The sequence below is a fragment of the Pipistrellus kuhlii genome, unplaced genomic scaffold, assembly GCF_014108245.1.
Source record: "Pipistrellus kuhlii isolate mPipKuh1 unplaced genomic scaffold, mPipKuh1.p scaffold_m20_p_15, whole genome shotgun sequence".
NCBI lineage: Eukaryota > Metazoa > Chordata > Mammalia > Chiroptera > Vespertilionidae > Pipistrellus > Pipistrellus kuhlii.
Window position 1 is genome coordinate 32,778,051 of NW_023425460.1, and position 25,122 is coordinate 32,803,172.

The window sequence follows — 25,122 nt, forward strand, 5'->3', positions numbered from 1 at the left end:
ATAGGAAAAATTAAAAAGTGACTGTGCATGCCCAAGAAAAGGCTCAGAAGAGACCTAAGAAGACATTCAGTTTAGAGATCAAGCTGATCCTCAACACAGACAGCCTATAACAATAAAACAACAAAACAATAATCAAGTCAGCAAACTCTGAGGAAGGGACAGAATCTGATTTCTTGCACCTTGAGGACATTATATTAAGTGAAATAAACCTCACAAAAAGACAAATACTATATCATTCCATTTACATAGGGTACCTAGAAAGTAGACTGGTGATTGCCAAGGGTTGGGGGAAGGAAGGAATAGACAGTTATTATTTAATAGGTACAGAATTTTAGTTTTACAATATGAAAGGAGTTATGAGAAAAGATGGTGGTGATGGCTACAAAACAATGTGAGTATATTTAATACCACTGGACTATATACTTAAAAAATGGCTACAATGGTAAATTTTATGTTTTAGGAATTATACCATAACAATAATAATAAAAGGGTCAGTACATCAACAGGCTGCTCTGCCTAATCTAGATGAATTGGAAAAAAGAGCAAATCCTTTCTTTAAATGGAAGTTATGTTCTACTAGTATTTTTCATTTTCCTTGTTTTTGAAGTGTATCTACTAAAAGAGAAAATATGGTTCTCATCTATCTCCAACTTTCCAATTACTTGGAACACTGCAATTCTCACTCACAGTTACCACTCACCCTCTTCTTTCTCATGAAAATGAGCTTTTATGTGAAAGTTTCCATATGGAGGAGCATGCAGGATCCCATATATGTACCTCATTCCTGTTTAGCTACCTCTAATTAAACATGCTCAGAGGCCAACATTACCAACTGAAAGATAGCCAAAACCACTCTTTAAAAAATCTAATAGTCATTGAGACCATGTGTCTGAAGTAGATCCAAAAACTTTACTTTCTGCCAAAATGAATGAAAATCAATAATAAACCTGTCCTGCTCTCTGAGCCAGGAAACGAAGATACTAATGAAACCAAATGATATGTTCCTTTAGAACAGGGGTGGGGACATCAGAATTACAACTAAATTACAGAACAACCATCATTCAGAACTGCCTGAAATCTGGCTGAATGGAAATCCTACAACTAGAGAAGTAAAGAAAGTACATAGGAGGGAAGAGGCATAAAATGGGCTGGTATGACACCCAGATGTGGCATTTTTTTTCAATCAGGTTAGACAGCTCAGCTGCAGAGGCCTCCTGTGAGAAGTAAGGGATCCCAGCCCCACATAAGACCCCTATCCCAGGATTCCAGAGCTGGGAAGAGAAGTCCCTGTAATTTCAGGCTATAAAAATCAGTGGGGATTGTGACTGAGTGACATGGAGGCTGCTGGAGTCCCAGGCAATTCTTACAGGGTTTCACTTCCTCTGAGCTCCAGTGCCCAGCATCAACTTTGGGGGATCCAGGGACAAACAGGGAGAAACTGGATTGTCTGGAATCGAGACAGGAACTCAGTGACGGCTTTGTCCAAGATAGGGTGCTCACAGGGCATTGTTCCTGTGCTGGGATCTCCCCTGCCACAGAACTGACTGGCACCCAATCAGAAGAGCAAAAAAGAAGAAAAGAATCCAAAGATATGAAATAAATGGACTTATGAGTCCAGGAAGCACAGAGAGTCCCAAACAAGAGGAATCCAAAGAGGCCCACTCCAAGACACATCCACATCATAATTAAAATGCCAAGGGTTAAGGACAAAGAGAGAATCTTAAAAGCAGCAAGAGAAAAGTGGCTGGTTACCTACAAGGGAGCACCCATATGACTGCCAGCTGATTTCTCAACAGAAACTTTGCAGGCCAGAAGGGAGTGGCAAGGACCTACAACCAAGATTACTCTACTCAGCAAAGCTATCATTTAAACTTGAAGGTGTGATAAAGAGCTTCACAGACAAGAAAAAGCTAAAAGAGTTCATCACCACTGAACTAGTTTTACATGAAATGTTGAAAGATATTCTTTAAGAAGAGGAAGAAGAAAAAAGATAAAAAATATGAATAATACTATATGTAATACTTTAAACAATAAAGAATTAAAAACATATGAACAATATAATGGCAATAAATACATACTTATCAAGAACTGAATCTAAAAATCAAAATAGACAAACAAGAATCTAATGAACAGATTTAGAGGCATGGAAACATGGAACAGACTGACGAATCTCCGGGAGGGGAGGTGGGGGAGAGAGGGGGGCGGGAGAGAGGTCAACCAAAGATCTTATCCTATATAATAAAAGCATAGTATACAAATTGTCCCCTCAACCAGAGTTCTTCTGGAAGTTCGAACATGGAGCGGGCCAGCTGGGGGAAGGGAAGGAGTACCTGGCTGGCAGCCGGCAGTCAATAGGGACCCTATCAGTGCACAAATTTTGTGCACTGGGTCTCTAGTATGTGTGTGTGTGTGTGTGTGTGTGTGTGTGTGTGTGTGTATGTATATATGTATATGTATATGTATATGTATATATATGTATATGCATTTACCTATGGACATAGACAATAGGATGGTGAAGAGAGGACAATAGTGGGGGAGGGGGACATCTGTAATACTCAACAATAAAGACTTAAAAAAATAGTAATAAAAAAGAACAAGGGTGGCCGAAACCGGTTTGGCTCAGTGGTAGAGGGTTGGTCTGCGGACTGAAAGGTCCCAGGTTCGATTCCAGTCAAGGGGATGTACGTTGGTTGCGGGCACATCCCGGGTAGGCAGCTGGTCAATGTTTCTCTCTCATCGATGTTTTTAGCTCTCTATCTCTCTCCCTTCCTCTCTCTAAAAAATCAATAAAATATATTAAAAAGAACAAGGATGGGGAGCCTTTTGCTGCCAAGGGCCATTTGGATATTCATAACACCATTCACTTAATTTACTTAATATAAATTTGTTGCTATAAAAAAGCTCCTAGATTTATTGAATTTTGAGTCCTGTCTATGGTTGCCTTGACCAACCTGCCTTCTACAACAAGGGCCTTCTACAACCCACGAGCCAGATGTTCCCCACCCCTGCTTTAAAACTAGGATAGGCACAGCCACAAAAGCATAGCTACTCCTTCCTCTGTCTCTTTAAGTGACAAGACATTAATTGGTCTCTGGTTAGGAAGTAACTTCATGTGCAGAGAAAGAACAGAGATTGCTCACTCTTTTAGTGGTTTTTAGATGGGAATATTTTTCTCCTTATAACAGGCTAAACCTGTTAGAAATTCTTATCTTTTTCTTCTGCCAAGTTTCTGAAGAGATGAAAGAAAGATTCAAAATAGTGTAAATTTTGGATTTAGTCAAATGTGGTGATTTGAAGAGGATAAAAAGAGTTTCCTGGCACTCTTTTCTAGTCCTGGGGCCTTCTATACTGCTATAAAGAATTACATAACAAAATTAGGGAAACAGATAAATATATTCTAATGGCCTATATTAGAACACTCTAACTTTGAGAACTGATTATCAACAGAAGATAAAAGCCTCCATCTTTTTGCACATGAAAGCTAAAGCTAAGGTACTTTAAAAAAAAAATTTAGGAGATAGTAGAGGGGATGGAGAAGGAGAAAAGAGAGGAAGAGAAAGAGAGAGAGAGAGAGAGATCAATTGGTTGCCTCCTGCATGAGCCAGACCAGGGTCAGGGATCGAGTCTGCAAACAAAGTATGTGCCCTTGACTGGGAATCAAACCCAAGACCCTTTGGTCCACAGGCCAACACTCTAACCACTGAGCAACAGGCTGGGGCACAGAGCAGTATTAATTAAGTACATCAAGCCTAGCATACATCTTGTAATATATTTTGCTAAATCAGAGAAAACTGGGGATAAAGAGCAAGAACAATTTAAAAAGCAATGAAAAAAACAAAATAGTAATAGCAGCTTCCAAAATTCCTCTTCCCATCTACTCTAGCTATTTACTGCTATGTTCTTTCCCACCTAGATATTCTCTTCAAAACTAAAAGAAGCAATAATGTAGTTATATAAGATGTCACTATTAGAAGAAGCTGGGTAAAGGTCGCAAAAATTCTCTGTACTATTTTTGCAACTTCCGGTGAGTTATAATTATATCAATAGTAAAAGTTTTTAAACTAAACTAAGAGGAGCAGACAATTTAAAGTTTCCCAAAGGATAGTTTCCCAAATCAGGCGGGGCTACCAAACAGTCAAAATTATACTACACAAGAACTACATGATAAACCTATGGCTCAGGTCATTCTTTCTCTTGAAAATGCTCGGTTCCATATAACAACAGCATAACTACAAAAGGCTCTCGGTTTCCAGTCTCAAGGTATATCTAAACTATGAAATCGTAGGCTTCTGCCAGTGATGAGAGGGCTAGCTAGGCACTCTCCAGGCTTTTCATTTTCCAAGTAGGTACCTGAAAGTCAGGCAATGTACAATTTCTCTCTTTCACAAAGCTGCGATGCTTTGGATGCTGTTTAGCACAGTGGAGCTGAACAGATTGTTTTGGGGGCTTTGGAGGCCTTTCTTCCTGCAGGGAGGCAAATGTTGCCTAGTGATCACATCTGAGCAAAGGAGTCAGGAACACTAAGTTCTAATCTGTTTAGTATCTGTTCCATGATCCTTAGGGAGTAAATCACTTCCCTCTATACCTCCACTCCCTTCCCCAACAAATGGTGCTAAAAATAATGAATTGTCACCCAGGAATGTAGCAGGGTGAAAGGGTAAGAAGGACTGTGGTCCCTAGATAAATGTCGAATATAAAATGCCAGTATAAATCTGCCTTTATATCAACCTATGTTTTTAGACTGTGGAAAGTTGCATTATTTAAATGCAGGCTGCCTCCCTAATGCCACTTCTGCCTGAAGTGGTGGTAAAATAAGCTGACTCCATGAAGCTCTGTTCAAAGATTTCCTTTTCCAGCAACTACATACTTCTCTCTAAACATTCTACTCATTTTTTGGTTAATGGCTTAGAAACCATCAGTTTCCATTTTTACTTGGTAAAAAGCAATCCATGTATCTGTAACGTAAGGAAGAAAGAGACAAGAAAAGAGAAATTACTCACCACTCTCTTTTACATCAATAACTAAAATTAAAAGATAATGGCCTGGCCAGTGTGGTTCAGTGATTGAGCATCGACCCATGAACCAGGAGGTCCCTGGTTCTTTTCCCAGTCAGGGCACATGCCAGGTTGTAGGTTTGATCCCCAGTAGGTGACATACAGGAGGCAGCAGATCAGTAATTCTCTCTAATCATTGATGTTTCTATTTCTCTCTCCCTCTCCCATCCTCTCTGAAATCAATAAAAAACATATTTTATTTTATTTTATTTTTTTAAAAGGTGATGGAATTAGCTCAACAGAAGCATGACAACAAACATCCTATGGGTTCTATTATTATTAGTTCTAAGACCCAAACACAACACTGTGCTGCTTTAAGAAAATATTGATTGATCAATTCTAATATCTATTCACTTATTCTCTCAAATGTTTTCTGAGTCCCTATATAACCCAAGTAGTGTATTGAGGATGAAATAATTATTAAAACACAAACCTTGCCCTCTAGGAGCTTTTTAAAGGGACAAATATTTAAACAATTCATTGTTCAGACATGTGTAAACATAGCAAAACAATGTGATGTGTTAAAATAGAAGCTCCAAGTGCCATAGTGACCAACATAGTCTTTAGCCTCAAGAAGTTCAGAGAGGAGCCCTAGTCAGTGTGGCTCAGTTTTTTGGAGCGTCATCCAATACATCAAAAAGTAGTAGGTTCAATTCCCGGTCAGGGCACATACCCAGATTGCAGGTTTGATCCCTACTCAGGGGAAGGGGGAAGTGGTGGAGGGCTGAGTGCAGGAGGCAACCATCGATACTTCCCTCTCATATTGATGTTTCTTTTCTCTCTCTCTCCCTCTCTCTCCTACTTTTTCTCTCTCCCACTCTCTCTCTCTCAATTTTTTAAAAATATATTTTTATTGACTTCAGAGAGGAAGGAAGGAGAGAGAGAGAGAGAGAGAGAGAAACATCAATGATGAAAAAGAATCATCGACCGGCTGCCTCCCGCACACCCCACACTGGGAATCAAGCCTGCAACCTGGGCATGTGCCCTGACCAGGAATCAACTATGATCCTGATTCTTATGTCAATGCTCAACAGCTGAGCCACATGGGCCAGGCTCAAGTCAATTTTTTAAAATGTTTAAAAAGAAGTTCAGAGAGAAAACTGCTAAACTAAAGTTCCCAGGAGGAATGCAATATGATCAATAAATACAGAAAAAAATATTTAACCAGAGACTAAGATGTTCTGTGAAAACAATAATTTGGAGTCCATGGAACCCAAAATTAACATAGGTATTCTTTTTTTCTTTTTTTAAAAATATGTCTTATTGATTTTTACAGTGAGGAAGGGAGAGAGATAGAGAGCTAGAAACATCGACCAGCTGCCTCTTGCACACCCCCTACCAGGGATGTGCCCACAGCCAATGTACATGCCCTTGACCGGAATCGAACCTGGGACCTTTCAGTCCGCAGACCGACGCTCTACCACTGAGCCAAACCGGTTTCGGCAACATAGGTATTCTTAACATGAAATCATGGATGGGCTCTCAGAGGGTCCATGAACTCTCTGAAATTATTATAATTTGTATGTGCAAACAGACATTTTTTTGGACACAAAGATCATTCATTACATTCTCAAAGATAAAGAACTATTTCGCTAGGATTTTATTCTAAAAACCACTTTTCTATCTGTATCAGAGGAGAGTTGTAAGGCCTAAGGTTTTACTCAAAATAGGAGATCTGGATAGCCTAGGTGTCAGAGAAGAGCTTCTGAACTTTCCATAACTTGGGGGGAAATAGTGATTGCTGAAAAGAGGACAACGAGAGAGTCCTTTCCATAGTCTAATTGAAGCCAGCTTAAATATATTTCCCCACACACTCAGATGCCATGGTGACAGGCATCATATAAATAGACGGTGGCAGCAGGGAGTAGGTCACAGCTTGTAGTCAACATATCAGGCAGGATTAACCCCCCAACTAACGCAGCTGGCTTGTCCTTGTCCGTGAGACAAAGCCTGGGAATTCCATATAAGAATTTAGAGGGGGACCTATGGCTATCTCCCCAATAACAAAAAGCTACAATAGCCAACAGCATAGAAATAAAAATCACTCCAAGTACAGGGATATTAAACAACCACATCCCATATGACAGAGGCATTTTGATCCTAGCTGACTGCTTCCTAGGCACCCAAGGACTTCTGAATGTCTAATCTAACACCACATATGCCTTACCAGTCTTATTTACAAATAAAATTGAATTAAAGTTTGCAGCTCATGTATGGACAAGTAACTATACATATATGCCTATTTGCCATGATGAGTTTCAACAGCTCCCTCAAATAAATAAGTCTAAAAGGCAAAGGAAGAGTGAAAACATGGGCATACCATTATATGAGGGTGGCACCAGCCAAAGAACAGGTGGATCCTCCAGTCACATTTGTATTCACTGATTGCAATATTATACGTTATTATGGGCTCTGATGCATCACATTAGTGTGATATTTTGCAGTTTTCCTTAACACCTGCTGCTCTACATCGCACTGTATACTCCATGTATGAACACATGGAGTCAGGGTTCCAGGAGGGCTCTTTCAGTCTATCTAGGAAAAGAAGATAACCTCACTTGGCAGAGAGCTCTAGCACAAATGCCTATGTTTTAGAAGCAAGCACTCATCCACTAATGGCACTCATATATACCTCCTCTACACTTATCCAGGGCCATAGGCTGTCAATCCATCAATTCTGAGATAGCACATAATTACAAACATGGCTGACATCACAGAAGTACTCAAGGACATCAAGTCAACTGACCAACAAAGAATAGTCTCCTGACCCACAATTTCCTAGCCAGATGGGGAAATGTAAGAGTCAGAAAAGATAAATATAAAAGACATTTTTAAATTTCTTTAAAAGACGATTGCCTCTTTAAACAAAAATGATGGCCATGAACTGAGGGGTTTATAACCTATATAAAAGTAAAATGTATGACGATAATAGCACCAAGGACAGGATATAAGGTAGAGGGAGGTGAACAATGGGAAGCCAAGGGCCACAGTGAACAGAAGGCAATGTGGAACCGGCAATGTGAAGAGTGCAATAAGGAAGAAGACGGCAGATGATGAGGATGGGAGAAAATCCAGAGAAATCCCAGGGGCCAGAAATATGATAGCTAGGATAGAGAGGAAAGAAAACAGAATAACAGAAAATAAAACCAGAAGAGAATCAAAAGCAAGCAAAACCAACTACTTCCACCAACTCTTCAGTTACAATGTGTAACTTCATGTCAGTTACATACATAAGATTTGTACTTGATATAAATAAATCCTAAAACTGTAACAACAGGGTTGCATCATTTTTGTGTTTCTCTCTAATCCTAAATTTCAGAGCTTAACAATCATATAGCTAATAATATTCACAGGCAAATTTAGTAGTCCTTTATATTAAAAAGAATTGTTCCTAAGAAATTCTACTAACTTTAGTTATTTCAATCTTTTTTTTTATCTCTCCTTAGCTCTTCTGTCTTTCGGACATTCCCTCGGTCTGAAACACAAAAAAATGCTGCTATTGCCATTTAGTGTTATTCTCCTACTCCCCTTTCACCACCATAGGCCTTAACCGCAAAGATCTTGTTAATCCATTAATTAAAAATCTCTACTTCCCATTATGGACGACTAAATTTAGAAAGCCAAACTGGGTTGGGAGGAAACAACAAGTCACAACAAGTGAAATAAATTCAATAGAAGAGGGCAAGATTACTGATCCTTTTCTTCTTTTCTTAAAAAGCCTCTGACACTAATACACCCTCCACTGCTGAGACTACAGAGAAAGTCTCCCAGGGTGGGGTAACCATTCATCACTATAATTATCTGGAGAAGACTTATTGTGCCATCAGGTCACCAAAGCCACAGGACCTATCAGCAAATGAATGAATGCCTCGGGGGAATATGTCTCTCCTTGCTTTCTTGTAAGCTCCATTTAAATTGCACCAAAGGGGTGGCAATTGAGCATTAATTGTACCCTTAGAGAAGAGCCACTTCCCGCCTGCAGGCAGGGCAGTGGCTTTACTGGGCTACTGAAGGATACAAAGGCAAAAGTAAACACTGTAATTTGCTGTTTTTGTCTCTGGCACAGGGGGAGTGGTACAATTGACACTGTCTGTAAACAGTAATAATGCCAGATGTAACACAAAGAACAGGATTCCCCCAGCTCTCCACCCCCTCTGCACCCCCTTCTCCCTGTGACATTCCTCCTAAGATTACTCATCTTGAAGAAACACACAGAAGCCTCCATATAGTCCATATGCTGCTACCAAATGGAATTGAGGGAGAATCCAAGTTTGTACTGACTACTCTCTCTTACTCAAAGGAAGCAGCATTGGAACTCAATAAATATTCAACTGTTTCTAACAGCTGGAAAAAAAAAAAAAACAGGAAAGAGAGAGAACAAGAAAGAGAATATGGAATAGATATGTGACATGCTCCGGTCTGGATTAGAACAAGGCTGAAATGACAAAAAATATAAATGAAAATACAAGTATCCTAAACAAACTAAAAAGTTTTTTTTTTTTTTAATCATTTTGTGCTCCAGCCTAAAAGCTCATAAAAGATATAGGAAAAGAGGAGGAATTAAAAACATCAAGTTACCTGACCAAAGTTCCCGCCAGGTGTAATGCAGGCGTACTCTACACTTCTTCTGGTAACAAAGCAGCTTATGTACTACCTGAATGCAGCGTCTGCAACAGAGAAAGAGAAAAGCTGGGATAAGCCTAAGAATATAGTGCAACTTGCCAGAAATACCCTTTCTTTAGTGAGGCAACTTTGCTGAGGCCACTAAGATGCTGGCTATAAATCAGTACACATGCAAAAGAAAGGAATGCCTACCTGCAGCCTCCCAGTGAGTAACCCCCCAACCTCCCCCCACACACACACTGCTGATATTAAAAATATTTTGCAAACAATAGAGAAATATAAAATAATAAATATATCAATATATATATTAAAAACTTTAATTCCTTTATTCTCTAAATAAACTGCATCAAAGCTACTTACCAAGAGATAAAAATTATAGTGTAAATCATCCTAATAATTTCCAAATCATTTGTTCATCATAGAAATTGTGGTGTGATCTCTCCTGTATGATGCAGTTGTCATTAGCTACAGAATACCCTTAGTTGAGCCATGATTTAACTTAGGAATATACAAACTCTCTTACCAATTTCTCCATTAAATTGATAGTCATTAGGTACCTGGTGCTGTCAGCTAGGGTGGTTGGATGCTGCTCATGTGTGACCACCCCTGCACAGTACATTCCAAGATGCCAGCACTTCTCACATGGCCTGGATGGAGACAGCCTGCCTGCCCCTGGCTCTTTGGAGAATGCTTTCTCTACACTGAGCCACCGTGGAGCAGCAGTGAGATACAAACTAGGTCCCCCACCCCTGCTGCCACCACCTTCTGGTTAAAGGCTACTGATACCCACTCCTGCACTGTTCCTGCCTCTGCAGCTACCCAACACGTAACATCATTAGCCTTGTGGTCTCAACTTACACTATTTACCAAGCAGAACAAAAATTTTAACACTGCTACTACCTTAAAATTATATATTGGCTGAATGACTCCAAATTTCATTCATGCATATGTCAACATAAGACACAATTTAACCTGAAATATTCTTGTAAGGTCCCCTGAAGTCTCTACATTCTTCTGGTGCCTACCACAGATTTGGAGCTTTTTGACTTAGTAAGAGTCCAAGTTTTCAATAGAAGAGGAACTTAAAGGAGAGTTTATTCCTCAGAGACTATTTCCCCGCAGTCCTAAATCTTATGACAGCAGTGGGGATGGCAGCAAGAATCAAGGATTACAGCCAGGAGTGGAAACTGCCTGGGTTTTCCCATTTCTTTCTTTCTCGATTCTTTTCTTTCTACCTTCCTTCCATCCCTTCCTCCCTTCCTCCCTTCTTTTCTCTCTCTCTCTCTCTCTCTCTCTCTCTCTCTCTCTCTCTCTCTCTCTCTCTCTTTTCTGTATAAGCGCCTTCTTCCATTATTACTTACCTATAGTATTTATATACAGATGTGAAATTATTTCATTTCTGACCCAGATCCTGGCTTTGAGTATTAAGTCTTTCTACACTCCATACTTTTTCATATTTCACCAGGAGGATTATAAAGTTATCTGAAATGGTCGAAATTCATTTTTATTTCAACCTCTCATTCTCTGCTGTTTGCTTCTAAAAAGCAGTACATAATAATAAGTAGAGCAACAACCTGGCCTGATGCCCAGCTGGGAGCAGATAAGTTCACCTAAAAAGGATCTGATGCTCCAAATGCTAATATCTGGAAAAAGGATTGGAAGAGGGAGGAATATCTGAAAATATGCCCACAGGCAATAATGAAGAAAGTGAATTCAGCCCAAGGCTGGGACTTTCTGCTCAGCCTCAGTCAGCTTGATGCCTCATTATCTTCTCCATCTTCCCTAACCTTAGCACATTAAATTAGGGAGCAGATGGGAGAAAGCAAGGAACTATAGAAGGTTAGGAGGGTCTAAAGAAAGTATTTAATGTAGACCAGGTTCATTGGCTAGGACAGTAGTCGGCAAACCGCAGCTCGTCAGCCACATGAAGCTCTTTGGCCCCTTGAGTGTGGCTCTTTCACAAAATACCACGGCCTGGGCAAATCTATTTTGAAGAAATGGCATTAGAAGAAGTTTGCTGAAACCAGTTTGGCTCAGTGGATAGAGCGTCAGTCTGCGGACTGAAAGTTCCCAGGTTCGATTCTGGTCAAGGGCATGTACCTTGGTTGCGGGCACATCCCCAGTAGGGGGTGTGCAGGAGGCAGCTAGTCGATGATTCTCTCTCATCGATGTTTCTAGCTATCTATCCCTCTCCCTTCCTCTCTGTGAAAAATCAATAAAATTATTTAAAAAATAAAATAAAATAATTGTGAGAGACCATCAGATCTCCTCAGGAGGTAGGAACCTCCTAGCTGGGCCACTATATACATAATCTGTCTAGTTAACACAGTTCTGGCCAGGCTGCTAGGACAATGTAAGCTGAAAAGGGACCAGAAGCTCTATCTCTCTGGCCTTTTTCTACCTCCTAACTGCTGCTAGTCCATATCTTTGGATTAAAACAGCCGCTCACGATCACTGCTTCAGTGCATCAGCCCTCTTCCTCATGTAATGTGCCTATAAGTGATAATGAAGATATGTGCAGAATCCAAATTGTGGTTATACTTTTCCCCCCTTCTGGAAAGATGTATATTATAAATCCACACCGTAAAATGCTCCCTGACACTTCTCCACACAAATTTGTTTTTTCTGAAGTATACACAGAAATTTTGTGACTACAAATGTCCTATCACTCAACTATAAAATAGATTTGCACACATTAAATAAACCACAGTCTCACTCATTTGTGGAATATAATGAACAACATAAACTGGTGAACAAAAATAGATCCAGACACATAGAAACATCGAACAGACCATCAAACCTCAGAGGGAAGGCAGGGGAGTGTGGGAGGGGGGATAAGAGATCAACCAAAGGATGTGTATGCATGCATATAAGAATAACCAATGGCCGAGACTGGTTTGGCTCAGTGGATAGAGCGTCAGCCTGCGGACTCAAAGGACCCGGGTTCGATTCCGGTCAAGGGCATGTACTTGGTTGCGGGCACATCCCCAGTGGGGGGTGTGCAGGAGGCAGCTGATCGATGTCTCTCTCTCATCGATGTTCCTGGCTCTCTATCCCTCTCTCTTCCTCTCTGTAAAAAAATCAATAAAAAAGAAAAAAGAAAAAAAAAAGAATAACCAATGGAAGCAAACAGTAGGGAGTGAGGGCCTTAATGAAGGGCAGGAGTGGGCTGGGAGAGGTCAATGGGGGGAAAAGGAGACATATGTAATAGTTTCAACAACAAAGAATTTATTTAAAAACAAAAAACCATGGTACTTACACATAGAGATCCATAGGAAACTCCTTCATCATGTGTGTTACAATAAATTCTACCATCAGGTCTGAATAGGGAAAGGAGAAAAATTAAATCAATCAGAATTAAATTCATTCCTTGCTTTTGAGTTGGAAAAATACATCTGAGTACACCATGTACTCATACTGAGTGGCATCCATTAAGCACATCTTTATTCACATGAACTTAAAATTTATTTTTACATAAGGCACTTTTGCAACACTCTTCACCACCTGCCACTTGTAAAATAACAAAAAAATTAGTTCACTCTCCTACTTCCAGAAGGATGCCTTGACCTGCCAATAAATTCAGAATCAAGGGAGAGTTCGCTTTACAAGTTTTTCATACCATGTTACTAATACAAAAAGCCAGAGGGAAATCATATTCTGAGAACTCATTGATGAGGTACTACCCTGTTTCCCCGAAAATAAGACAGTGTCTTATATTAATTTTTGCTCCCAAAGATGCGCTAGGTCTTATTTTAAGGGGATGTCTTATTTTTCCATGAAGAAGAATATGGTACACATTTATTGTTAAATGAAAATAAAGGAAATTTATTACCTGTACGGTACGGCAGTATGGTAGTTGTCAACACAAACCAGACAAACTGTGAATCCTACAGTATCAAGAATTTACTCGTTTATTCAATGACAATCATGTCATCATCTTCTGGAACATCATCATAACAATCCAATTCCTGGATTTCCTGGTGAATTTCTTGTGACTCCATTTCTTTCAGAATCAGTGGACCAAATCTCTCATGTTTAGCCTAGGGGGGCCTTATTTTTGGGAGGATGCCTTATATTTCACTCAGAAGGAAACCTGTAAGTAGGTCTTATTTTCGGGGAAACACGATAGTAATCAAAGAGGAAATTATGGATCACATCCATGTAACCAGAGACTCAGCTCTAAAGCAATGTCTATCTCATGTCACTATCAGATATTGACTGAAAAGGTCCATTAGGCTTTGGATCAATAGAAGTTTATTATAGAGTCTTAATTGTTTCTAAAGTCAAGTAGATTTAGGAACTAGGGCTTAATATTCAAATGAAATGAGATTAAGAGTTCAGATAATTCCCCGAGGAAAATGCAGCATTCTAACAAAATTATCTAAGATATAACTCTGTCAGTCTCATCTCAGTTTATTTACTCAGAGGAAGTTTTGCAGGCCTTGAACTTCAAGACTCCTGGCCAGCTGACATAACCATTTCAACCAAGAAAGTGAGGGAAGAATTTGAAATCTTTATCAGGAATAAGATATTTTACAAATGTAAATCATGTCTCAAGCTTAGACTTAATCATCTATCTCCTTAAAAATATCTTTTTCTTTGAACAAGAGCACCCTTTAATTGAGCATTTTATTCACTGGAACTGCTTTACCAAACTCAACAAAAAATATGGTTTCTTAGGCCAGGGAAGAAACATAACTAATAAAAACTTCTCTGAGGAAGAAGTATATCAGCCAGTATTTATGGCTCATCTTAATCATAAAAACCTGTCACTGACTCAGAAAAATACAATTATGATGCTACTCACCCAGGACTGCACATACTAACGGACGGCAGGGAAGGTTCTTGTCTGCTGCCTTCTTCCTGTGCCGCATAGGCTTCACACAGAAAAGAAATGAAATGAATAGGCATCTGAATTGACATCCAACGGCTCATCACCATGGGTCTCAAGCCAATAATATCACTACTACAGAGATGCTATCTTTTCTGGGGGGGGGAAGGGAGGACCAAAACGCTACTCAGTTATCAATGCAAGCCTATGGTAAAAACACAATTCACAGCAAAATAACAGCCCCAAAGGGTACTGGGAGATATTACACAATGGGAAAGCTGTTGTTTTTTTACTTTGATTTTACAAGCGACATTACTAACAATAAAAAGAGGTATACTAATATTTTTCATCGATAAAATAATAAGGAAAAAGGGGAACAAAGGGACTGTGTAAAGGCAGCAACAGAGGCAGTTACAAAAAACAAAAGTAGCCCAGCCAGTGTGGCTCAGTGATTAAGCATCAACCTATGAAAGAGGAGTTCATGGTTCGATTCCTAGTCAAAGCACATGTCCAGGTTTCGGGCTAAATGCCCATAAGGGACATGCAGGAGGCAGCTGAATAGAGAGTGATTCTCATCATTGATGTTTCTATTTCTCTTTCCCTTTTCCTTCCTCTCTCTGAAATAAATAAAAACATATTTTTAAAAAAGTATTTTTTTAAGTAAGTTTCAGATATAAACCTCTGTGTGATATTTTTTAACATACCCCCAAGTTTTAGGAAATTTCCTGATCCTTCATATTCTACTTCCCTCACTACTTAGATGAATAAGCAAAGCAGCATTTAGTCTTAACTAGCCAAAGATCATAGTACATTTTAAAAACAAAAGGCTTAGGACCATCTCCTTGTTAAAATCTATGTTACTTATACATTCTAATACCACTACCATGGGTAATAATCCATCCTCTCTTGAGTAAGAAACAGCTCCATGACACACACAAAAATCCTGACAACAGGCATAGGTTTGTTGAGTAACAGTCAAGCAAGAGCCCTTTAGCACAACATTCCACCCACATTTGTTGTAAGTAGGATCAAGTTCATCTACCCCAATTCTGCCAATACAAAAATAAATTTCCTCTAAGAAAAAACAAGAAGCAAAAAGTCATACCTACCATTTTATGTAAGTTTACTCGAAAATTCATGTTGTCATCATGCAAAAATGCATTGGCATACTGATCCTAATAAAAATAAAAATAGAGAGACAAAGTAAGGAATGAGAGCCATACTTCAGTTTATAATCTATCACACTTCCTACAAATCCTTGTTCTTTAAGAACAGTATACTTTTAAGGACCAATTGGAGAGCTAACAGGATGAACCTAGAGTCTTTATGTCAAACCCTACTTAAGACATGAGATTTTACTATGAACTTGATCCTACTTACAACATAATTCTCAGTATGTCTCTAACTGGCCCAGAAACTCTAAGCAAATTACACACAATAAAAATTAAGGCACAGCCGAAACCGGATTGGCTCAATGGATAGAGCATCGGCTTGGGGACTGAAAGGTCCCGGGTTCGATTCCGGTCAAAGAGCATGTACCTTGGTTCCGGTCAAAGGGCATGTACCCCTTCTGGGGATGTGCAAGAGGCAGCTGATCGATGACTCTCTCTCAACGATGTTTCTAACTATCTCTCCCCCTTCTTCTCTGTACAAAATCAATAAAATATATTTAAAACAAACAAACAAACAAACAAAAAACTAGCTGTGCAAACCACAGCTTAAAAAAAAAAAAATTAAGGCACAAAGACTTGAAGCAAATGCTGAGAGGAATCTATTTTCCTATTTTTTCTTCCTTCCCATCTGCCCGAGGAGCCTACTCTGTTTGTGACAGCTTGGAGGTCTCTATAGGGGCTGCATATGCATGTGCAGGCTCCACAGGAGGATCTACAGTTGAGAAGAAAGGTCTGTAGTGCATTGGGAACGGCTTTGGCATAGCAGAAGAAAACTGCTACATAGGCAGCATGGCAGTAGGCAAGACCCTGTCTATCTCTGGCTTCACCAAAGACTGGTGGGCAATCAAAAACATCTTACTATGGATCAGTAATAAACATCCCTTGGCCCTTCCCAACACCTTAGCTGAAGATCTGACATGCCTATAGACTAATTACTAAGAACTATTACAATTTGTGAAAAGCAACTCCTTTAAAGATTTTCTTAGAGCCCAGCCAGCATGGCTCAGTAGTTGAGCATCAACCTATGAACTAGGAGGTCACAGTTCAATTCCCAATCAGGGCACATGATCTTTTGGCCTTGATCCCCCAGGGGGATTGTGCAGGAGGCAGCTGATCAATGATTCTCATCATTAATGGTTCTATCTCTCTCTCCCTCTCCCCTTCCTCTCTGAAGTCAATAAAAATATTTTTAAAAATATTTTCGCCAAAACCAGTTTGGCTCAATGGATAGAGTGTCGGCCTGCAGACTGAAGGGTCCTGGGTTCGAGTCCGGTCAAGGGCATGTACCTTGGTTGCAGGCACATCCCCAGTGGGGGATGTGCAGGAGGCAGCTGATCGATGATTCTCTCTCATTGATGTTTCTAACTTTCTATCTCTCTCCCTTCCTCTCTGAAAAAAATCAATAAAATATATTTTAAAGTATTTTTTTTCTTAGATTTTTTTTAAAGCAATTACACCCAGCCCACTTACTAACCAGCAGCTCTTCTATAACAAGCTATCCCTAACCTAGGGAAAAGAAGGTCATCTTTTCACAGAGAACATAAAAAGGAAAAGAATGAGAGAGATCTCTATTCCACATAAACTACTTTTAATGTTTTAATGAAGGGGGAGGTTGAAACTACAAATTTAGCTTTAAAATTGAATCAAGTTCTGCCATACCTGTGTTGCCACCAAGATCCAGGATGAGTTCAGGACTACTAGTAGTTAACCAAGCAAAACTACCCCCTTACAAAGCAAAAGCATCTCTTCTTTAACTCCTCAGACTCTTGTTCATCAAACTGCACTCAGCCCAACTTCACTCACTTTCCAATTGCCTTCTTTGGCTTTTCTCTCCTCCTCCCCCCACACAGAAACCTGAGCTCCTTTTTTCATTTTGTGAAGTGGAAAAGACCCAATCTGAGCAGCTTCAAAGGGGCAGGATTATTTTTTCTAGAGTTAGGTCTCTGAAACTGTTACGTATTATATCTCCCTCACCAGTCTAGTCTGTGTCTGGCACATAGTAGAGGCTCAATTAATATTTACTGCATGAATTGATTAATTATGACATTAGCCGAGACCGGTTTGGCTCAATGGATAGAGCGTCGGCTTGGGGACTGAAAGGTCCCGGGTTCGATTCCGGTCAAGGGCATGTACCTTGGTTGCGGGCATATCCCCAGTAGGGGGTGTGCAAGAGGCAGTTGATCGATGACTCTCCCGCATCGATGTTTCTAACTCTATCTCTCTCCCTTCCTCTCTGTACAAAATCAATAAAAAAAAAATTTAAATAAATAAATAAATAAATAAATAAGTTTAAAAAAAAATTATGACATGAATCTGCCCTGGTCTGTTGCTCAATGGTTAGAGTGTCGGTGCTCAGACTGAAAGATCAAGGGTTCAATTCCCGGTCAAGGGCATGTACTTTGGTTGCAGGTTCAATTTCCGGCCCTGGTCAGGATGTGAGCAGGAGGCAACGAATCAATGTTTCTCTTTCACACTGATGTTTCTCTCTCTCTTTCTCTCCTACCCTTTTCACTCTCTCTTAAAAAAAAAAAAAAAAAGTAATAAGAGCTAGAACCTTCCAGTTCTCAATTACAGTATGTCATAATTCATTAATTCATGCAGTAAATAATAATTGAGCCTCTACTATGTGCCAGACACTGAGACTAGACTGGTGAGGGAGACATAATACCTGTTATCAGAGCTTACATTTTAGCAAGAGGAGACAGACAATAAAAAATGGGTATATTTTCTCTCCCAAGCTTTAGGACCCTAAAAGTCAGAAAATGGGTGAAAAAGGCAGAAAAAATAGCACTCTGTAAGAAATTAGCTAATACCAGAAGATGGATGAAACCTACCTCCGCAATACATGTGAGGATAATCAGGCAGAGTTTGCCACTATGAAGCCGGTGCTCATCTGTAAAATAAAAATAAAACCCTTCTCTCTAAATCATCCATACCATGTTTCTATTAGAAGTGAATAAAGATATGTATCATCAAAAAGAACATTCATTCTTTCTTTCCCCACAAAAATTCATGAATTCATGAATCAAGGTTTTACTAGAGTAATTCTTGCTTTTCTTCTAGGCAAAAGAATGCCCCCAGAAGATTATTTTTCTTAAATATTCTTGGTAGTCTGATGGACAGCTAACTACCTTCTGAGAGTCATCTAATTACTGTAATGGTTCTACTGTCGTGGCCCAAATCATGGCCATGTCCTTTGCTTTCATGTCAGCTCTTTGCTTCTCAATAGTCAGGTCCATTCCCTTTCCAACACTTCCTCATCCACTAGCCATTAGCAACACCATCTATACCCACCTAACTATTCACAGCAAATTGGCAGTGGAATCAGAAAGAAACTAAGAGATCAGGGTCAAGCCCATGCTTCTCCTTGCACTGTGCACATTATTTACAAACAGGAAAGCTGTGAACTGGATCATTCTTCTTCCTGCCAAAGTCATTCACTCTATATATCATACTTACTTAGTACCTACTATACAGCAGGCAGTGCACTGGGCACTGAACAAAACAAAGGACCCAGTCTCCCAGAACTCACATTCTAGTTATTAAAAGAGAAGAAAACAACCTTGAGAGTAAGGCTCTAAGACCACACTCAGGACCAAGAAAGAGCTACTGAATCTCCTCCATTTACCAGATCCATCAAAGCTTCTTTACTTTCAAGAATCTTTGTGGGTGAGGGGTGAAATGGAGGTAAGAAGAGGTGCACACCAAATTATCCAGAATAGACAAATGGCTTATGATGTTTCAGGTTAGCTCTGACAGGACAGACTGAAGTTCATTCTGGAGAGGAGATCTATTAACAGATTACAGTGCTATAGTAAAGTGAGCTAACAGTACTTACCCTAACATTAACCTGCTACTTCCTCAAAGATGGAATCTATCAACTAAAACCTGACTATTAAAAAGCATAATGGATCAACTAGTCCAGAAATACATTTACCTCTCCTCAGAGATAGGCAGTGTAAAAAGAGGCACGATGAAAATCCCCAGCTGACATTCTCCACAGCTTACATCAGAGCCCCCGGCAGGGGAAGAGAAGTGCCCTGCCAGGCAAAGCTAGATTCACAACTCCTCCATCTCTACCTCCGGCCACTGCGTTTCCCTGGCATTGTTCTCCCTTCCCCCAAAATCTGATGAACAACTCTATAGCTATTTCTCCACTTTTAAAAATAATGTTTCTTAATGCAAAAATAAGGCATATTTTATTATGAACATTTTTTAATTCAGAAAAGGACAATAAAAACTAAGCTTAATCATACCACCCAGATGTCCTATCTGTCGAGATTTTAGTGAATCAACTTGCAGTCCATGTATAGATATACATATATTTTTAAATATTTTTGCCTAATGTCTATTTTTAAGATTAAGCAGATTCTCCTTTAAAGTGACAATACTCAAGTCAGAAGAACCTGAGGCGGGGGGAAGACTTTGAAAGCAGAGCCAAATCAAGGGAGAGAGGAACACAAAATTCTGGAGAATTGAGAGGAAAGGAATAACTGAGAGGAAAGGAGACACACAGGTAGCTTCAATGTCATTAATAATTGCTTAAGTTGAGTGATAGGGTCACATATGTTCACTCCATTATTACATATTATAATGTATGCTATTTATTATAAACTTCATAACAATATTCATATATATTAAAAGTATATGTATTTATACCTATAATAACAAAAGCATAATATACTAATTAGATCAGACATCCTTCCAGACATCCCTCTGGATGACCTTCCAGATGAAGCCAGGGCTGTGAGGGAAAGCCCAGGTCCTAGGTGCCAGGGGAAAACTGGTGCCAGCAGTCAGAGGAAGGAAGGCCGACTCTTCACGAATTTTGTGCATCAAGCCTCTAGTGTGTGTGTGTGTGTGTAAATAGATAGATAGATAGATAGATAGATAGATAGAGAAGAAAAAAAAGGTAATTCCCAGAAAAGGTGGGGGCATGGGAAGAAGAGCCAAGAATAAATGGCTTCTATGCTCCCCAAAACATAATGCGATCTCTTTATCAAGGGCATGCAGGTCAGGAGCTTAAGAGACAGGAAGAAAGCCAGTCCAATAAAGCCACACTGGAGCCATTTTTGAAATGAACGCTTCATCATACCTAACCTTGCCCCTTGCCATATTTAGGCTGCTTGTTGGCAAAGACCTAATTCAAATTGTGTTTAGAGAAACAGCCTGAGGCAAACCATAGTGCAATTAATCTGCCCTCAATTTTGCCTTCCATTTTATGGATGGCAAAATGACCAGGACAAAGAGGTTTATATAATCATTAAAGCTAAAAATGAGTTCCCAGGCCTCAATTCACTGTGTTATATCAAGCAAAGCTAAAAGATCATTTTCAGGGTCACATCTTTGCTGCAATATGTTGAGAGAAAGGAACAGGTTACCCCTTCCCATAAAGGAGAAACAATGGCCTCCGGAAACACTGATACACCAGTCGTCTTATCCTTGCCTGGCTGATCTCACTTGCCAAGTCCCAAAGATTCACCATCTCTGCAGCTCCCAATGGACTGCCCTATGTTAGGAGTTTGTGATATGAGCTTCTTTCTCTTGAAAGAGCACCATCACAAGGCATAACAGAAGAAAAAGTCTAAGTTTATAAGGCAGAAATCTCCAAGAGCTAATGCATTATGTACGAGTGTAACAGAATTTAGATTCTGCCCATCCAACTTCCTTTGAACTCTGGTGATTTATTTCCCTTATTTATCTTTTAGTTTTCTAGCTCTGCCTACCAACGTTTTCTTCTAACTCCAAAAGACCCCATATCCTGGTCTTACCCTCTTAGCTGCTTTTCGGCTCCATTCTGGAATTACTGAAACCTGCCCAGCCCATCTGGCAAATACTTAATGCCTAAGGGAATCTTAAACTACCTCACAAAGCATTAGTCTCTCCTCATGGAAAGTAAAGTGACAAAAGCAATAGTATTTTAGCAACTTTGTTTCTGCAAGGAAACTGGATTTTTTGTTATCTGGGAATTTGAAGCTTATCCATAGACCATAATTTAAGAACCCAAAACAAATTCAACTACTGAGCAGAGAGAACAGTTGGTTTCTAAAATAGGATTTAAAGAGTCTTACAAGAAAGGCTAATTTTAAAAAAGAATATACACCAATTTGTTAAGAATAATTAATTCTAAAAAGTTTCATTCCAAAACAATTTCACTTTGCTAGTTAACCATTGCTAGAATGTATTATCTTTAACAAATACTATTCAAATTACTTCTGTAATTAGGGAAAAAATATCTTTGTAAATGGGAGAAGCCCACTGGATCAACCAGTAGGTACTAAATAAAATGCTAGTTAAAATATTCATTAAGCTGAAACCGGTTTGGCTCAGTGGATAGAGAGTCAGCCTGCAGACTGAAAGGTCCCAGGTTCGATTCCGGTCAAGGGCATGTAACTTGGTTGCGGGCACATCCCCAGTAGGGGGTGTGCAAGAGGCAGCTGATCGATCTCTCATTGATGTTTCTAACTATCCCTCTCCGTTCCTCTCTGTAAAAAATCAATAAAATATATTTTTTAAATATTCATTAAAATGTTATGTGTGGCCCGGGATGTGTGTCTCAGTGATTGAGCATCAACCTATGAACCAGGAGGTGGTAGTTCCATTACCATTTGAGGCACCATGCTCAAGGTTTTGGGTTCAATCCCCAGCAGGGAGCGTGCAGGAGGCAGCCAATCACTGATGTTTCTATCTCTCTATCCCTCTCCCTTCCTCTCTGAAATAAAAAATATATTTTTTAAATACTATGTGTAGCTAAGAAACTATCAGTTATAAAAAACATTTTTGGGACAACTGGGCAAACTAAATACCAATTGAATATTACATGATATTGGAGAATTATTGTTGATTTTCTTAGCTATAATAATGGATATCTTGGAAAAGTCTTTAATTTTGAGATACATGCCAAAGTACTTAAGGTGTGGATGATGTCTACAACTTACCTTAAAATGATTCAGTCAAAATAATAACAACACACAAATAAATTTAGAGACAAACCAAATACGGCAAAATGTTAATGGGTACATGGATGATCATTGTATGATCCCTTCAACTTCTCTGTTTATTGGAATTCCTTCACTTTTTTTTTTTTTTAATTTCTTCACTTTAAAAAATTGGAGGAAAAGTACTATCTATCTAAATGGTTTATTTCCAGAGAATCTCACTTATATGAGGTACCTAGAGTAGTCAACTCATAAAGACAGAAAGTAGTATGGTGGGTGTGAGGAAGGTAAATGGAGGTGGAAGAGGGCATAGAGGAGATAAATGGTGATGGAAAAATAATAAAATAATAAAATAATAAAATAAATAAATAAATAAATAAAATAAAATAAATAATGGGAACTGAGTTCCTGATCAGTAAGGCAAAAAAAGAAAGGAGGGAGGAAGGGAGAAAGGGAAGGAAAGAGGGAAAGAAGGAGAGAGAGACAGTGAAAGAGAGAGAGAGAGATTGGAATGGTGGTGGGCTGGGGAAAGGAGAGAATATAGAGAATGCAAGTTACTGTTTAACAGAGTTTCAGTTTTGCAAGATGAAAAGAGTTCAGGAGATGGTGGTGATGGCTGCACAACAATGTAAATGTACTTAATGCCACTGAATTGTACAGTTTTGAGTGGTAGGTTTTATGTTATGTATATTTAGCACAATGAAAAAATAATAGAAATAAATAAAAATTGTGAACACAGATATATCTAGTATAAAGAAAAAAACTGAGTTAAAAAAACACACAAAACTGAGATATATACTGAATGGAATTTGCCAGGTTTCTCCCAATCCTTTTTCACTCCTAGCCCAAAGAATCTATTACCCTACCAACCAATGAAAAGGTCATAGGAAAACCATAAACAGAAAGAACAGGAACCCAAACAGAAACTAAAACTTTCCCATCACCCATTTTTCTCCCAATTTCCACTCTGCATTTCTGGATGGGTACTGACACTTGTATTTTAGGTGTTAAGGAACACAGTCCCTCTGGATCTCACCTCTTCCTACTGTACTCTGTGCAACAGTCCTCTAATTCTCACCACAAGCTGGTGCCTTCAATTCTTGTCCTCAAAAGGGAATTCCCTGAAGTATGCTAATCCCACTTCCCACACAAAGAAGTTTGCATCTACTTACCAAAATCTGCTAAGAAGACTTGCTAGTTTTTGTAGAGACCTTTTTTTTTTCTGTTCTATTTTGTAGCACTCCCCCTCCAGCTCCAGGTTTTCCTAACACCACCTAACTGCCATCTGGCAGTGAGAAATCACTGTTTTCCAGTAATCAGGGCCATCACCCTGTACAGGAGGCCCCAATAGTTCATCTGTGGAAGCTTCAAAATATTAATATTGCTCCTTGATTCTAGCTAAGAATTCTGCCACACCCTCTGCTTTTTGAGCCCCCAAAGCAGCATGCCTTCCTTACCTTTGGTGTCCTGCATGACAATCGAGCTATATTTTAAGAAGGTTATCAGTAGATTACTGGTCTGTACATCTGCATCCAGTGGGAGTTCCACAGAACTTATAACTGCAATAGAATAATGAAATGCAGTTAGCCTATATTACTTAACACTTCTATCTCCATAGCTAATTTCCAGCAGACAAGGAAATCACTAAATAAGCCTTTTTTTTTCCCCCCCAAAAGAGAGACCAAGTGCTTATCATAAAACCTTTCTCTTCCTAAGCCCCCAGAGTCCTTCCTACTTCCAAGATTAACCCAATGCTCTTCTCTCCTATCCAGGAGGGCCAGTCTTCATGAACAGTGCTTTTATCCCAACTTCCTACGAAGGGTATATTTTTCAGTTACAGTTTACATTCAATATTATTTTGTATTAATTTCAGGCATACAGCACAGTGTTTAGACAATCACATACTTTTCAAAGTATTTCCCCCAATATTTCCAGTACTAAAAAGGGTATTTTGATTCCACTTCTAACTCCAAATAACACCAAAAGATTCAGGGTCCTTCTTAAAGGCACTTTGATTTGTACCTAAGGGTAAGATTGGTACTGAATATAAAATGAGTTTTGCTTTGATGACTCTCCTGCTTAAAATAAATGACAATTCTTTCTTAATAAGGAGAAATCTTGCTCAATTTTGAAAATAAGCATTTAGGCTGGAAATACCCAAGATCGAAGGCAGAACTACAATACATTCAAATGATATTCCTTAGTCCCTTATCTGCAGTGAAAGGGAGCCTAAAAGGAAATCCCAGAAAACAGGAGGACATTATTATTTGAGACAGTCTGGGAACTGACTTTTATACACCCAGCTGCTTGCTGTTTCCCAAAGAAACTACCCCTCCACATTCTCTAAGTCACAGTCCCAATGACCAGTGAAGGACCAGACCAGGGCTGACCTGAGCTGAACAATCTTATGTAAATTCCCCAAGTTTCTAGGACTTTAAATTAGACTTACACGTTTTGTTAAGTGCTTTTATATTAAGACACAATATATAAGCAAAAGGAGGTTC

At 39.2% G+C, this 25,122-nt stretch overlaps 1 protein-coding gene across 4 annotated transcripts in view; it reads right to left on the reverse strand.

The window, feature by feature from the left end:
• ARMH3 (armadillo like helical domain containing 3) overlaps positions 1 to 25,122 on the reverse strand; it is a 147,266-nt gene that overhangs the window by 76,990 nt on the left and 45,154 nt on the right. For all 4 annotated transcript variants that reach the window (XM_036437870.2, XM_036437871.2, XM_036437872.2 and 1 more), the window contains 6 exons: positions 24,076 to 24,177; positions 18,515 to 18,573; positions 15,618 to 15,683; positions 14,485 to 14,554; positions 12,937 to 12,997; positions 9,633 to 9,721 (listed from right to left, as the gene is read on the reverse strand). In XM_036437870.2, the coding sequence (XP_036293763.1) occupies positions 9,633 to 9,721; positions 12,937 to 12,997; positions 14,485 to 14,554; positions 15,618 to 15,683; positions 18,515 to 18,573; positions 24,076 to 24,177 (447 nt within the window). The remainder of the gene's footprint in view (positions 1 to 9,632; positions 9,722 to 12,936; positions 12,998 to 14,484; positions 14,555 to 15,617; positions 15,684 to 18,514; positions 18,574 to 24,075; positions 24,178 to 25,122) is intronic.